General features: G+C 34.9%; 1 protein-coding gene across 10 annotated transcripts in view; it reads right to left on the reverse strand.

The window, feature by feature from the left end:
- The window catches only part of CNTN4 (contactin 4), a 903432-nt gene that overhangs the window by 286238 nt on the left and 599405 nt on the right, over positions 1-17789 (reverse strand). For all 10 annotated transcript variants that reach the window (XM_055344757.1, XM_055344760.1, XM_055344759.1 and 7 more), the window contains 2 exons: positions 15313-15439; positions 7361-7536 (listed from right to left, as the gene is read on the reverse strand). In XM_055344757.1, the coding sequence (XP_055200732.1) occupies positions 7361-7536; positions 15313-15439 (303 nt within the window). The remainder of the gene's footprint in view (positions 1-7360; positions 7537-15312; positions 15440-17789) is intronic.

Below are 17789 nucleotides of genomic sequence, written 5' to 3' on the forward strand. Positions count from 1 at the left end.
TCCCCTTTCTCCACATCCTTGCCAACATTTGTTGTTTCTTGTCTTAATTTTATCCATTCTCAATGGTGTAAAGTGGTATCCCATTGCGGTTTTGATTTGTATTTCCCCGATGACAAGTGATATTGAACATTTTTCCATGTGTCTGTTGGCCATTTGTAGGCAATTTTTTTTTAAATTTTTATTTATTTATGATAGTCACAGACAGAGAGAGAGGCAGAGACACAGGCAGAGGGAGAAGCAGGCTCCATGCACCGGGAGCCCGATATGGGATTCGATCCCGGGTCTCCAGGATCGCACCCTGGGCCAAAGGCAGGCGCCAAACCGCTGCGCCACCCAGGGATCCCTGTAGGCAATTTTAATAGGATTAATATATTTGATCCTTACAACAAAGGAGGGATAGTTATTAACCCTATTTTATGGAGAAAAAACTGAGGCAGAGATAAGTATCTTGTCCAAGGTCACAGGGTTATAGGAGGCGCTGAATTTCAAAGGAGAGAATTTAACTCCAGGTCTTGTACTATTCTCCATCAAACCTAAGCTCTTAGGAAATGTTAGTTATAAACTGATGGTTACCGGAGGGGAGATAGGCAGGGGGTTGGGTGAAATAGGATTTAAAAAAAATTCTCTTTCTCTCTCTCCCTCCCTCTCTCTCTCTCTCTATACACACACACACACACACATATATACACATACACATAAACACACATCTATATGGCTTTTACATTATATATTACTTTGGAAATATAAAGACATTAAACTTTACGATGTAAGCTAAATGTCTACTTTTATTTTTTGAAAGCTGAAAAAATGCAGAAAAATCAATAAACAAATGTTGATTAGCCTTTTTATTTTAAAAAGGCAGGAAAAGGAGGGAAAGAGGACAGGGAATAGAAGAGACAAAGAAAAGTAGAGAAGCAGTTATTACACAGATTTTTCAAGCAAGTAAATATTCTGAGACTTTGCATATGCTGCATAATTTAATCTTCATAACAACTCTAAGAGGTAACTATCGTTATTCTCACAATGTGATGAGTAGTTTGAATTTTAGAAAGCTTATGGACACCTAAAGTGAAATGGAACAATGAACAACATTCCATTCCATCTAAACTTAGACAATACAGTATCTCAGCTTCTCAAACCCACATAATCAATTTTTAAAAGATAGTTATTTGACTATTTTCTAAGTATATAAGTGCATATTGTAATTTACTATAAAAATATATGTCCATATGTCTGAGAAAAAATTGCCCTGCTAAATAACCATGCACAATGATTATCAAACAGATTTAGATTGGGATACCTGGACAGCTAGGCTGATGGGGCTGTAGCACCTCGTTCTGCATAGACAAAGCCTCTAGAAATACCCCCACTATTTAACTGTGGAAAGAATAAATTGAAATTCCTTCCATTCCTGGCCTATCTTCTGATTAAGCTGCCTGTTTAAGAATTAAAGATCATTCAAGTTGCTTTTCCCCTTGGATGAAGAGGAGATTAAAGCAAGGCTATTCCTAAAACATTTTACTGAAGCTATATATACTCTTAGGCCAAGTTTCAGGAGTTGACGGCATGTTTGATGCACTTCACACATGAATTATTTTTATTACACTAAGGCCTCTTGCCTCAACATATACTCTTATCTGGAATAAGATGTCAATCCTCTTCTACTTAACCTCAGGGTAGAAATGCTGGTACCAGCTTCCAAGACACCCCCAAAAGATCACCAGAAAGTCTTTGAACTCAGTGGTTCAACTCATGACCCAAATATGGCCTAATTACTTTAACATCTACTCTTAGTATTTATTCACTTATTTAGTAACTATTTTTGCAAGTCACTAGGGCCAGGCACTGGATCGACTCCAGTTAATTTTTTTAAAGGTATTACTTATTTATTTGAGAGAGAGAGAGAGAGCAAGAACAGGCATACCTGAGCGAGAGGACAAACAGAGGAGGGAGAGGGAGAGCAAAAATCTCAAGCAGATACCTGAGGCAGGCTTGATTCCACAACCCTGACATCACGACCAGAGCTGAAATCAAGAGTGCAATGCTTAACTGACTGAGCCATGCAGGCGCCCCAACCCTGGTAAATTAATCAATGAAGTTTTGTAGCCTTAGATATAATAGAGGAAGTAGACAGTAGAAGGGGTATGGGTAGTCTTGTGCAGCAAAAAAATTATTGGTGGCTTAATATGCAGGGAGACTGAAAAACAAAATGTGATCCAAATTGCTTTACAATAATGGATGCTCGTGCAGCCCTGGTGGCACAGTGGTTTAGCACTGCCGGCAGCCCGGGGTGTGATCCTGGAGACCTGGGATCAAATCCCACATCGGGCTTCCTGCATGGAGCCTGCTTCTCCCTCTGCCTGTGTCTCTGCCTCTCTCTGTGTCTCTATGAATAAATAAATAAAATCTTAAACAAATAATGTATGCTCATGAAAATGTCCACATATTATCAAGAGTGACTTAAATTATGCTATGCCTTTTTAATAAGGAAGGATTTCTATCCTAAAGATATTGAATGAAAAAAATGTTGGGGAGGGGTAGGTTCTCAAAGGCATCATCTCCATTAATGAGATTTTTTGCCTATATGCATTAATTCATTTTTAAAAATGCTAAATACAAGAGATTACCAAATTCTGTCTATAAAGCAGCATTAAAAGATTTAAAAACAACCACAAACAATGTCTACCTTATGAGATTGTCCTATAGATAAATTTATATAAGTATAATAATAAGTCTTGAAATTCTGACATGTTAGATAAAGAGGAAGGGATGTTTTCTTATCAATCAAGGTGAGTCTAAAGCAGAGGTGAGCAAGGATGCACTGAACTAGGAGCTGAGGTTAGTTTTCCTTGGCTTTCATTTATACACTGTGTAAATAACCATGAGTAATTCACTTACTCTAATCTTAATTTTCATTTTTAAAATGATACAGGCCAGAAATCTTTTAAAGTCTGTTTCAGCCATAAAATTGTATGATTAAAAATGAAGGAATATTTTCACTTGCATATTATAGTATAGTAAGTATGGTCAAAAGACATTTTTTTGGGCAGCCCAGGTGGCTCAGTGGTTTAGCGCCGCCTTCAGCCCAGGGCGTGATCCTGGAGACCCAGGATTGAGTCCTGCATTGGGCTCCCTGCATGGAGCCTGCTTCTCCCTCTGCCGGTGTCTCTGCCTCTCTCTCTCTCTGTCTCTCATTAATAAATAAATAAAATCTTTTTAAAAAAAAGACATTTTTTTCCCTCATTGATTATGAAAATGCTTGGGGTGAAAGCAATTAGTTAGTGACATTCAGGAGATGTCATTGTCATGCTTCACCTTATATCACTGAAGAAAAGTATTTTATTTTAAACAATTAAAAACAGTTTTTGAATAAAGGCAATTTTTTAAAAGAAATTTATTTTAAAAGATTAGGAAAAAAGTCTAGAAACTGCTGAGTGAAGATCAAGAGGTTGGATTTTAGAAAATGACTATAATATAAAGTATGTAGGCTTATAAAAATACAACATCCCCAAAGTAATTTTATACAGATATTTTCTTTGTTGTGTCACTAAAGAGGAAATGAATTAAATAATTTCTTTATTCATACATATAAAGTGTTCCAGACTTTGCATATAAAAGGATGGACAAGATAATCCCAGTTCTCTTAGGACTTAGATTCTATCATAGCAATTAAATAATGAGAGAAAATATGGGATCCCTGGGTGGCGCAGCGGTTTGGCGCCTGCCTTTGGCCCAGGGCGCGATCCTGGAGACTCGGGATCGAATCCCACGTCAGGCTCCCGGTGCATGGAGCCTGCTTCTCCCTCTGCCTGTGTCTCTGCCTCTCTCTCTCTCTCTCTGTGACTATCATAAACAAACAAACAAACAAAAAAAAGATTAAATAATGAGAGAAAATAAATATACAAAATCATGCTAGGTTGTATTAAGTCCTAATGAATGAAATAGAGGATACTGTTATGTAGAAGTAGAGGGGCAGAAGAAGGTAAACAGAAGAGAAGAAGAGAAATGATAGGAATTACTTCTTAGGTTAGACAGGGTGATGTGAAAACTTTCTCTTAGGAGGTCATATCTAAATTGAGAATTAAGGATCATGAAAAGTGAGCATGTGAAGGATAATAAGAAAAGCATGTAAGACAGAGGGAATGAAAATCTCTTAAAAATTTTTTTAAAAAATTATTATTTTTTAAGATTTTATTTATTTATTTATTCATGAGAGACACACAGAGAGAGGCAGAGACATAGGCAGAGGGAGAAGCAGACTCTCTGTGGGGAGCCTGATGTGGGACTTGATCCCAGGACCCCAGGATCATGACCTGAGCCAAAGGCAGTTGCTCAACCACTGAGCAACTCAGGCTTCCGGGGAATGAAAGTCTTAAGGCTCAAGTGCAAATGACAGTCTCTCATTTTCAAGAAATTAAAATAAGATCATGGTAATGAATTTGAGATTTATTCTAAGTGCAGTAGAAGGCATAAAACAGCAAGGTGGAATGATCTCATTTACATGTTTAAAAGATTAATCTGCCTGTTTTATGATAAATGGTTAAAGATGTAGAGAAGATGCATGGAGACCAGGTAGGAGGGGGTGCTGAAGAAATAATACATGATTTTAACAAGGCCTTTGGCAAAGATTCTCACTAGTTCAAGAACACATAGGAGAAGCTGGGGTTCAATTATAGAATGTTTGGGAAAAATTGTAGCTAATTGAATAAGAACATGCAAAGAATATTGATTTAAAAGTTCAATTCTATCTCAGTGGAAGTTCTGTATTGGCATGCTGCCCTGTCCTGGTCAACATGTTGTATCAATTATTTGAATGTACACATGCTTATCAAATTTTCTGCTGACATTAAAGGAGGAGGACAATCAATATGTCAGATTAAAAAAAAAGACTTAAAACAATTTCAACTGTGAGGGAACAAAGGGTCACCACTCAGAAGGTGAATTTAATAGGGTAAATATAATATTCTGAATTTAGGTTAATAAAATAACATGGTTGGGTAGCTTGGGATTAATAGACACTCATAAAAAATCAATCCTCAGATTTTACTTGAATGTATGTTCAAAATAAGGTTACAATGTGAGACGAGGGCTTTAAAAAAGATGAATATTAATGTCAGCTGCATTCAATGAAAAAGAAGTTCACATTGTGGAATACTGCTGTTCCCATTGTCCCCTGCAAAGGTCAAGGCACATGCATAGAATCTAAATGTGACCATTTAGATACGGTCACAATTTAATAGATAAATGTACATAAATGAGTGTGTTATGAAGAAGATGGCTGTAGATTAAATACTTGGAGAAGATAACAATTATGAAACAAGGCACATTTACATACTTGAAGCCTAACCAGAATCATACAGTAAGCACTGGGAGTTAGAGTGACAGAAATAAAAATATTTAGCTCAATTTTAAGAAAGAGATATTGAGTTTGTTTTTGTACTTTTGAAAACTAGAGCAGTCTACCATGGGTCAGGATGATTTGTGATGAATAGGTGAGCTCTCTGTTTTTAGAATTTTGAAGGCTGAACAAGTATCAGCCTTGGATTCCAAGGGTGGCAGGATGCCTACATTACACATTAAGTGGAATAAACAAGGTGGACATCAAACATGGGTCCTCAGGCCAATTCAGCCACAAAATGAGTGGTAGTGCTTTTCCTTAGGCTAAAATAATGTAATTAAATGACCATCCTCAAGTAGATATTCTGTCTTTCGGATAGTTTTGGTAGTAGAAATGCCTGGGCTTTTACAAAAGGATAGTCTTAAGAGCTGGTCATTTGTTTTTTAAATGTCATTAATTAGAAAAATAGGGTTGGTAATGTTATGTCAACCTCTTATTTTTTGTTGTTACTGTTGCTATCTTAAAAGTTTTTCCTATGCTTTGAAGCCCCAAAACTAAAGAAGTACAGAGTTTCACTGAGTGCAGAGATCTCCTTGCTCTGAAAAATCCATGATTCTATGATTACCTTCCAAAATGAATCCAATAAAATTCACTTGTCATTCCTAAAAAATAAATACAGGTATCAGACTTGCATTAAACTAAGAGAAATAAATTGTTTCATTCTGTAACACTGTCGGACATACTATCCTATTATTCTGCACACCTGAGAATATTTGGCGGATTCTATCAGGAGATATTCACAAACAAAATAATCTTGTAATCCTACATATACCTAATACTCAGAAACTTCATTTTTCTTTTTCTTTTTTTTTTTTTTTTTGGAAAAAGATTTTATATATTTATTTATGAGAGACAGAGAGAGAGAGAGAGAGAGAGGCAGAGACATAGGCAAAAGGAGAGCAGGCTCCCTGTCAGGAGCCCGATGTGGGACTTGATCCCTGAACCCTGGGATCATGCCCTGAGCCAAAGGCAGATGCTCAACCACTGAGTCATCCAGGTGCCCCAGAAATTTCATTTTTCAACTAGTAAAAATGCCATCTGATGGCAATAGATTAAGCACTGGATATTCGATGTATTTGATGTTGAGTTCCCAGAGAGGATTTTGTTAATGAGAATATTCTACAGTGTTACTGCCAACAGACTTTGTAATTATGAAACCTTTGACATTAATGCATTGCTGTATGAGTTGGGATTTTACACAAGGAAATATATAATCATATGCAAATATATAAACCCTTGAAAATGTAAGTGAACATAAATTTCCAAAGTCATCTATACTCAAATGTGTACTCACAAGTCTTGCCTGTGGATTTTATTTTCAACTTGCTATTTTTAAATTCTACTTTCTTTGATATGCTCATGAACTTTTACTAGGTGATGGTCTTAAGAGATGGCAATTTATTTTTTAAATGCTCTAAACTGGAAATACAAAAGATATAATGTAAAAGTTAATATTTTGTCTCTACTTTTCATTGTTATTATAGTGGTTTAAAAAATTTTCCTAGTCTATAAAATGAGAAAAAAAAACTAGAGAATTATAGTATTATTAGACTACCAACATTTTTTGCAACTCTGAGTTTTATGGTTAAATACTTCTCAAATTGACTATTTCTGGCAGTTCAGTTGCTTGCTTATATATACTTTATAATGTGTGTGTCTATGTGTGTAATTTCTTGTGTATGTAAATTTATTTGTGTATAAATTTGAGTGCCTGTGAATTTATATATGTAGAGTCCCATAACAAACTCTCACATAATCAAACTGTTTTAAACCTTATAAAACCAGAAAACATCTTCCACTTAAATTTACAACTTATAAACAAGATATTTTCAAATATGTAAAAAAGGTAAAGATCATATAACAAGTTAAAATCTATTTGGTTTTTATAAAGAAACTGTTTTAAAGGCTTAATGGTACAAAAACTCAAAGTAACATTTGCAGCATGATATAATTGCTACTTACAAGCAAACCGAAGCTTTGCTTCTCTGCTAACAATTGTTCCAAATGAGTTTGTTGCTATGCACTGGTACACTCCAGCATCCTGGGTTTTATTGGGGTTATTGATCAACAAGCTGCCTTCAACAACACTGTAGCGGAAATCCACACCAATGTCAACATCGGTTCCATTTAATTTCCACCTATAGTATAGAAATGCCAGTTGGTAAAGCCTTGTAATATTAATCAATATTTCTGAATCATCTAAAACATATAAAAACTATAAATAACATGAAATATCATCTGTGACTTTTTTAACCATGGTAAAAAAAAATTAGAAATGCTCTACCCAGCAATGGTTGACAACTTACATGCTACAGAAAGAGACAATGATATTAAAATTTTAATACCTCCTTTTGTGGTTACTTTGATACTACATAAACTTTTTTTTTAATTCCTGTAGCATCTTGTACAAGTTTCTTCAAATAGGGCTCCTCAGCAAAAGTTCTTTTTCTAGTTTGTAGTTATTCTTCTTTTTTCTCCTAGTTTGTAGTTATTCTTTAAATGGGTTTATACAGATGACAGAATGCAGCACTTTCGGGTAGATTGCTGAGTATTTGATGAAATTGCAGTGGAGTTGCTTTGATATGGTCCTTAATATGACTGAAATGGCTGACTGCAAAGCAATGGAACTCTATTGATTTAGAGCTGTCTTAGGGACCAAACTAGTCTTAACCATGGATCACTTTGAAGATCTTCTTAGCCAATGGCACTCAACATCAATCAACCATCCCAGTAAACTCCAGATCAGGTCATTTGGTAACAGAGTCAAAGAGAGTTTTGTTGTTCTTCTCTTTGTTCCCCTGAAACATCTATTGTATCTGGCTGTAGTGTTTGGCCCTATAAATAAATTTTACTGGGACTTACACATTTAAATAGCAAAGCTTTACTAATAAGATCTTTTCTTTTCTTTTCTCTTCTTTTCTTTTCTTTTCTTTTTTCTTTTCTTTCTTTCTCTCCTTCCTTCCTTCCTTCCCCCCCCCCCTTTTCCAATTGCATTCCAAAGAGAGCTAACTTTAACCAAATTGCCTTTCTTTGAATATTTAGGAACTTCTGAGGTAATACAATTCAGTAACTATGTATCTTTTTTAGTCCCCTTCCCTCCCAAATTCTACTCAAATATCAGTAATGAAAATATCATAGTTGAAACTTCTGAAATATCAACAATCTCACAGCAGCATTCACATTGGAAGACCAAAAAGTAAGGAAACACTGAAGCACAAAAGAAATCGATAAGAAACAATAACAGGACTAACGAATGAGAGACTTTTATTTTTATCTCCTTCAATCAGTAAAAAACAAACAAAAAGCCATTTAAATGTGTACGTGTACATACATGCTCATTGTGCTTCCTCTCATAATATTCTGGAGTACTCTGGCTGGTGTGTGCAATATAAAAGGATTTTTTTAAAAGATTTGATTCATTTATTCATGAGAGACACAGGGAAAGAGACAGAAACATAGGCAGAGAGAGAAGCAGGCTCTCCACGGGGAGCCCAAGTGGGACTCTATCCCAGGACCCCAGGATCACACCCTGAGCCAAAGGCAGATGCTCAATCACTGAACCACCGAGGTGTCCCAATGTAAAAGGATTTAAATGAAAATAATGCAATCTACTTTGTTTCAAGATTTTGGATATTTGGTATCAAAAAAAGCAGAAGTTTAAGTTATGATCCTTTTCTTTCTTTGAAGATCTCTCTCACACTTCAAGGTCAATTTTAAATCACACCTCTTCCAATGAAGTCTTTTTCAATATTCCTGGTCAAAATTAATCAAAATTTTCCACAATCTCCTACAGGATTCTCTGCTCTATTATATAGGAATTTTGCCTTCAGTATAGATAATTTGGCTAGATTAGTTTTGTATTGTCCCTTAAGCAACCTAGACCTTGACACTTTTCTTGTGCTCAATGCCAGTGGAACTTGACTCAGTATTTTATTTACTTCTCTGCTGTATATTTTAGCTTTGAGCATGCACAGTTTATGAAGCATTCTGGCCCACCACAGCATGATGGTGTATGTGTGTTCACATCAATGTCTTTGAAATGTAAAAATTTAGAAGCATGAGGGGCAGGAAAGGTAGGTCAAAATCACAAAATGGGACATAGCTCTAAATGTGTTTGTTTATAAGATGGGTATTAGAAATACACATTGTTTTTAAGCTTGACAGTAATTCTCTCTGTTTTCTGACACAGACATGAAAGTAATAAGCAATAAAAAGAGAAAGCTGGGTTATATTTTAGCAGGTCTATCTGCACATGAATCTCTAGAAATGACTGCCCGCTCTAGACAATTTTTTGAGTCAGCTGATCACGTCTTAGCTATAACTCTCACTTCAAATGATAGTCAAGCAATTTAATATGACAAATCTAAGAACTCAAAGAGGAAATTGCAATATAATGTGAGCTGCAAGCAGAATGTGGAATTTAGAAATGGACCATGTGAGCCTTTTTAGAAAAGTGGTTGTGGGGATAATGAGAACACCTCTGTAGGTTTGTCTACACTAGTCATCTCAACCTAAATGCTCTGCAGAAAGTCCTTTAATCTACTTTATTGCCTGCTTTTACATACCAATAGCAAAGGAAAAGGGATTATTTAGAAAATAAAGTACTTGCTGTGAAATGCAGTTGAGACTAGATTACAAAGCACTATACCCAGTTTTATTGCAAGGCAGTCAATGTTCATTCCCACTGAATGTGGATTGCACTGAATTCCTTATCTTATTGCATACAGGAACACTATTGAAAAATCAGTTTATTTTCAATGTTTGAGTAATCTTTTAAGTACTGGTAATAGAGACGATGCCCATGCAGAGCAAGAGAGATTTTCCCAGGGGTCAGGACAAATTAGTGGGTCTCACAAGCTGATTTGAGCCACTTGGGAAACATAACTCAACTCTCTTTCAGAGAGACAGGCTGTGCCCAACTGAACACTGACACTGTGAAGTTCTGGAAGGTACAATCTTCCAGACTATGCTGGGAAGCTATGTATGGAATTTATTGTAATAAAACCCTCTTTCTTTGTTCACGGTTTCAACTTTGGCATGGAAGAAGGGGCAAGATCTTTCTGACTTGGAAGGTGTTGTTTATGAACTAAGTTGAATAGAAACCTTACAGCAAAAGTACTCTAACCAAGTACTTGAATGTCCCTTCTGTCTGGAAAGGGAAGCTGAGTGCATTAAGTAATGCCATGAGTCCTTAAGAAACTTTAATACAAGTAAAGTTGGCAAAAGTCAACACTTCTTAAATTTTTCTGGGTTTGGGTCAATCCTTTCAAAGTTGAGGGGCAGAAAACAATGAAAAGAGAAGGCTCAGTGGAGGGAATCAACACAAAGAAGAGAGGTCAGTTGTGGTATTTGAGGAAAAAACCTTATGCTGTAAATCCCCATGGAGAGTTCACCTTGAATCTCTCCTACTTGTTCTCCTCCCTCAAAGTCAGCCTGAACACTGAAAAAGTGTAGCCAGAGAAATGTTTGAAAATACCTCATCTCTCTCTTCTCTCTCTTGCTCTTTCCTTCAAGAAGGAGTTTTTGCTCCTAGGTAATAACTGGCTATTGTTACAGAGAAACTGCCAAAGGTATAAAGGAAAACACAGCACACTGCAACCAGTTGCTGGTATATTTGATTAAAAGTTTTCTTTTCAGCTTTTCCTGGCAATCTTTAAAAACATAATAGGTTTCTCTGTTCTACTGCTTGTTTTAAGTAACAAAGCAGGCCCCTAATATCTTGAAACACAATGTTACAAAAGCAAAGTAAATTAAAGGTTAATTAAAAAAATAAAAATTAAAAAAATAAAGGTTAATTAAAGGTCATTAGTGAAGTATTTTTTTTTCTTTCTTTCAGAATGCACTTCCTTTGGCAAAATATCCATATAGCAAAACATCATTTGCCCCTCCAGATTCAGTTAAATATCTCCTTTTCTATGAAACTTTCCCTGATATCTTCCCCTTCTATCCTGAAAATAGACTTTCTTTCCTCTAGGATGCCCTAGAGCTTGGACATCCTTTACAGCATTTATGGCATGAAAGTTGTAGCATAACATTACAACTATCTTCACCACTTCTAGGCAGTCCTCCAAAAAGCACAGTACTTGAACATGTAGTTTGTTAATCTTTAAATACCTAAAACCTGGGTGCTGTCTGATTATATAGTATTTTAATACACTGGCTTAATATAGTGGTTTAAATACCTTACCTGGACCACGTATTTTCAGAATCCTAATACATACACAAATTCAAAGGAGAACTGCTATGGTAGATTTGGGTAGAAGCTCTGCAAATACTCACCCCAAATAATTGCTAAGCTAGTTCTATGTACCTAGAATTCATAGTTTGAAAAACACTGGGTGGTGTGATGAATGATGACATATTTGATGAATGAATGAATGAACGGCCACACAAATAAAATTCTAAAATAATTTCTACTCTACTAATACTACCATCCTTTAACTTGTGTAAGATGTCCTTTGCCTTCTGCCAATTTGCAAACTAAATGTCTCAGCTCATATCCCATTTCTGTGGATCTTTAATGATTCAATCTTTCCTCCCCTACACTATGATATATGTTACATATTATTTTGGTTTTTACACACTATTAGCTTAAAATTTTTAACATTAAATGTGAATAAAGGCAAAATGATATTTTTTTGTTTTTTTTTTGGCAAAATGATATTTATACGATATATGGAGTCGCTGTTTCTGCATGGCCCAATAAACATTTATTCACCAAACATTTACTTTTTTATCTTTTTGTGAATTTCACCTTTTTTTTAAAAAAAATATTTTATTTATTCATGAGAGACACAGAGACAGAGACAGAAACATAGGCAGAGGGAGAAGCAGGGAGTCAGATCTGGGACTCTATCCCAGACTCTGGGATCATGCCCTGAGCCGAAAGCAGACACTCACCACTGAGCCACCTAGGTGTCCCAAATTTCACTCTTTCCCTCTAAAGTCCCAAGACCTCTACACTCCCTTTCTCATTAGTTCAGAATGACATATACACCACATTTTTGCCTATCTTTGGAATTTCATGTCTTTGTAGATTCCTTATATGTATGAAATTTGATTTTTTTTCTGTTACTGTGCTTCATGTAAATTTAATTCTGAGTTCAGCTAGAAGAATCTCTGACAGAAGAAAATTTTGTCCTTCCCAACATTTTAAAGAATCATAAGACAATAAAGATCTGTGTCTAAGAAAAGTAATATTGCTTTTAAAGTTTCCATTTCCATTTTGATTCTAATCATTTCCTTCTTGATGGTTAATTATAATCTCTAATTTTGGCTTTTTCTTTCCCTTGATTTTCTTTATGATTTTATCAAGTATGTTGGTATCCTTAAACAATTGCTCCACCTTACCTGCTCTTGAACTTTATGAATATGAAATTATACTATTATTTTGTGACTCGTTTTGTTTGCTAAAAATTATGTTCCTGTGAACCATCATGCTGCAGCTGTAATTCATCATTTTCACTAATGCATGGGGTTACCTTGTATGAACATACCAGATTATATTTATTTATATTATGCTGAATTTAGTTTCCTAAATTTCTGCTAATCTGGTAGGCTTGCAAGAGTGTGTCATTTTAGTTTTAATTTGTATGTTTCTTCGCACTAATGTCACTGATAATCTTTCTACATATTTAATGATATGTGATACTCCTTTTCTTAGAAGTACCTAAGCAAGTCTTTTGGTAATGTTTCTACTAGGCTACTAAAAAAAGTTTTTTACTTTTTGATTTGTGGGGGTTTTTAAAATACTTTTGGATATTATTTCTTTGCCAATGACATGTATTAAAAATATCTTCTCCCAGTTGGAAGCTTGAAATTTTACTCATCTCACTATTTCTGCTGAACAGAAGTTCTTAACGTTAATGAAGTTAAATATTTTCTTTTATGATTTGTGCTTTTCCTGTCATATTTGAGAACTATTTCTTTTGCTCCAAAGTCATAGATAATATGTCTATCTTCTTTAAAAAGTGTATGTGTCCCATGTAGGTCTTCTAGTCACCTGAAATTGGTCTTTGTGTATGTGGTCAGGTAGGGTTCAAACTTTCTTTAAATTTTTCTTAACCATTTGTATAAATCCATTGTGCAGTATATCTTTTTAAAATTTATTTCCGGGGCACCTGGGTGGCTCAGTCAGTTAAGTGTCTTTGGCTCAGGTCAGGATCCTGGGGCCCTGGGATTGAGCCCCTCTTCAGGCTTCTTGCTTCATGGGGAGTCTGCTTCTCCCTCTCCCCCTGCTCCTCTCCTACTTCTGATCTCTCTCTCTCCCTCTAATAAATAAAATCTTTTAAAGAAATAAAATTTATTTTTATTATTGTCATGACTTTTATTTTTTCTTTATGTTCACAAGACAGCATATTGTTTTTATTATTTTTGTTGTTTAGTGTAATTGCAGTTGATTTTAATGTGGAAATACTGACCTTTACCACTTGCTTTACCTATCATTTATTTGTTCTTGTATCTCAGATACTCTACCTCAGATCGTTTTTATTTTGTTTCAGTTATATCTTTTAGAATTTTCTTTAGTGAGTACATCTACTGGAGTTAAACCTTAGTTTCTGAATGCCTGAGAACATATTTATTTTGTTCTTTTTACAAAATATTTATGCTGTAAACAAATTTGACAGTTAATTTCTCTCAGCCTATCAAAGATCGATCATTCTTGTATCTTGACTTTTTGTTACTATTGAGTCAATTTCTGGTTTGCTATTTGAAGATTATTGATGTTATAAGTTTGACTATTTTTATGATGTCTTCGACTTAGGTGTTCTGCTGCACTATAATAATTCTAGATGAGGCTTTATTTTTATTTGTACTCCTTGAAGTTCATTTGGCTTCCTAAATCTATAGCTTAGAATTTATTTTATTTTTTAACTTTTTTTTAAAGATTTTATTTTAAGTAATCTCTATGTAGTACCAGCATGGGGCTAGAACTCATGACCCTGAGATTAAGAGTTGCATGTTCCACTGACTGAGCCAGCCAGACACTGCTATAGCCTGGAATTTTTAATTAGCTTTGGAAAATTCTTAGCCTTCTGTTAAAATATTGCCTCTGCCTCATTCTCCCTTACTTTTTCTTATGGAACTCTGATTAAACACATATAAACATTTTATATTAATCTCTTTTTATCCACTTTCCTTTTCTCTACCCACTCCCCTTCTCTCCCCCCCCCCCCTTTGCTTCTCTTTATCCACTTCTGCTACCTTTGGGTAATTTCTTCAGATATACCTTGCAATTTACTAATTCTCCTTTCAGTTGTGTCTCATCTATTAAAGCCACTTGGCACCAAACTTGAAATTGGCAATTACTTTTGCTTTATAGTTCTTTGGGGAAACAGGCTTATTTCTTGTTACAGGCACTCTAAGTACATATCCTTTCGATTTCAGGTCTATTATAGGAGGTATTTTCATGTTAGACTCTCCTCTTGGTTGACTCTAGGCTTTGTCCTGTGACTATCCTGTGAAGCTGCAAAACCCAAAGTTCCAGTACACATAGTTCATCAAGGCGAAAACTGCTTTTAGGGGTCAGTTTTCTTCTCTGGGTTACAAACCCACTTATTTTTTGAATTCTGAGTATTTCTTACTTTGATACCAGTTTGTTGATACATATGTTGAAAGAGTTTTTAAAAATGTGTTAAGAAATGTGTAGGCTTTCAGAGGGGGTCAAATAGGATATTTAAATCCTAGTACAGCCAGAAACAGAAGTTGGGCACTAAACTTTTCATGAGTACATCTCTTTGGTGTCTCAGGATATCCTATGATGCCTGTCTAAAAGATCTTTATGTAACTAGTACTCTATAAGTACTTGTTGATTTTATTATTTATTTATCTATCTATCTATCTATTTATTTATTTATTGTTGATTTTAATAATAGTATTGCATGCATGGAAACACATGATTTAAATGAACAAACCTGATATGCGGTTTTGGATTCCCTTTAACTTCACAGTTGAGCTTCACCTTTTTCTCCTCAGAATTCAAAGGGAACATTACATGACTTGGTTCTTGAATAAAAACAGGGCCATGCAGTGTGTAGTCATCTGAAATGAGAGGAGAAAATGTCAAAAATAAAGAACATCTTCCAAATAGGAAGAATAACAGAAAATAACCACAAAATGAAAATAAGAGAGATAAAATTTAAAAAAATAGTAATATACAATAGGTTTAGTTTCAGCCTTTACATGAATTTCCCACTGACGACTAACCCTTCGTTGATTATAATGAAATGGAGACACGGACTCATTTTAATATTGATAACTTATTTTTACTAACAACCTCCAGAATGCTTGTCATTCCCTTTCCTCTCATTGTTCCATTTGCCTTTTGCTCACCCTTACTTTGTTTACATTTTGTGCCTTCCTCTCCTCTTTTGTGCTGCTGTCGTCATGGGAGACTGTCTATTGTCACAAAGCAAAATTTCTCTGCTCTGTAATGGGGTAATATTATTGGAAGCAAGCAATCATGATTTCATAAATACATTAATAATGAGAAACGGCTCTGTACTGCTGAAATATGTATAAAAGTTTCTTAAATTGTCTATGTAAGTAAAGAATAACCTAGAGTCATGGCTCTCAAATTATCTTGTAAATGACCAGCTTGTTTTTTTCCCCAACCTATTATGGATGGGGATGTTTGTGTAAATATCATGCAGGTGGAACCATTTGAGAGCACACAAATACAGTAACATCCAAACTAGTCTATAGCTATTTCAATGATACTTGAGTATATAAATGATATATGAGCTTCTAAATGCTCTCTCTCAATAACAGTAACTAGATGTATGAAACTTTATCACAAAGCAGTGATAAGTATCAAGACTGGAATAATTCACAAGCTAAGCTTTAGGTAGCAGTAGAGAGTACATATGCTTCTGGAGTACACACATAATAAATAATAGTCAAAATGCATCTCACCACCTATACTCATGAAAGGGATTTTTGTTCTTCAAAATTTAGTTTGAATTCTTCTTCTTCTTTTTTTAATCCTAGAACTTTATCTTCTTCATTTAAGCACCTTATTCTTAAATTTTATCTTTTTCTATCAAGTGTATTTGTACCTTGCTTTTTCCTGCTTTGGACTGTAAGCTCCTTGAGAACATAATGTATTGTATGCATTTTGGCATGTTCTGATGTTCCCATACCAAGTACAGGAGCTTATACATGGAAGATCATTAGTAAGGGTTTGTTCTATCTGTGTGTAATTTTTTGGTACTTTTTAATGTATTCAATCAGCTGAGTTAGGCATTACCTGATGAATTTCCAGATAAAAGGGCCAGTGGCTATGATGTAAAGTAATACTGAATATCACTCTGTAGCCGACAATCCACGTTCCACTTATGTGTGATTATTTTGAAGAGTGTGAATTGCAACTGCTATGCTGGAAAACCTTTATAACCAGCCTTTGTTGACAGGTGATAAGATGAGAGTAAATTCATTCAGATGTTTCAGGACTGAGGGAAAGGAATAAAGCTGGCTTGGGAATCTTGGTAGGAAAGGACAGGAAGTAAGGTAATTTCTTGTAAGGCTTATAACCCAGGCTTTTAAAAGTCCATATTTTAAGGTTGGAATAGAAGAAAAATGTAAGCAGACAAATGACAAAACAGAATTCTGTTTTATTATAGAGGAGTAAGGACAGCCAATGACCTCCTGGTAAGAACAAGCAGTATGTGAATTCAGAAAAACCATAAACTGAGATTCAATGCCTTAGGTCAACTAGTAAATTCATGACCTATCTCTCCATCACCTAGTCTCTCTAGCCCTCAATTTTCTCATCTCTAAATTAATAGGACTGGACTAGGTTAGTGGTTCTATGCCAGTTAAGAATGGCAAATAATCCCTGAATATTTTCCCATGAACTTACATGCACATGTGAAATTTGCATTCAAAAATAACATGAATTATATTGCCACCACCATCCTCTTTCCTTACTTCCTGTATAAAATCTCACTTAACGAGATTTAAACAAAGAAAACAGGATCTGCCAAGGAACTCAAAAGCATATAATAAAAGTACGTAAACACATAGTTGTTGTTTTTTTTTAACACTCATGGTTTAAAGCCATATACTTCAAAATCTAGATATTTACATTTCAGATTTTCAACAATTATATAGATAGTTTCAAAACAAACACTGGTCAGGGATTAGCTCAATTCAAATGTGCAAAATTATGTGAATTTTTGGCATATCTATTTAAGTAACAAATGTTACTCCTAAAGATCACTAACACAGCAGCACACTTGGTGGATTTTTCACTAAGAGAGAAATATTTCTATTGTTGTCCCAATTCCAAAATTATGTGTGTATATATATAATATCAATCATCTCAATTCATTGGTGTTCCCTGATTTGAATTTCATACAGAAATACACAGTCTATTACTAGTAATTCCAAA

This window comes from Nyctereutes procyonoides, unplaced genomic scaffold (genome assembly GCF_905146905.1).
Source record: "Nyctereutes procyonoides isolate TBG_1078 unplaced genomic scaffold, NYPRO_anot_genome, whole genome shotgun sequence".
NCBI classification, from domain to species: domain Eukaryota; kingdom Metazoa; phylum Chordata; class Mammalia; order Carnivora; family Canidae; genus Nyctereutes; species Nyctereutes procyonoides.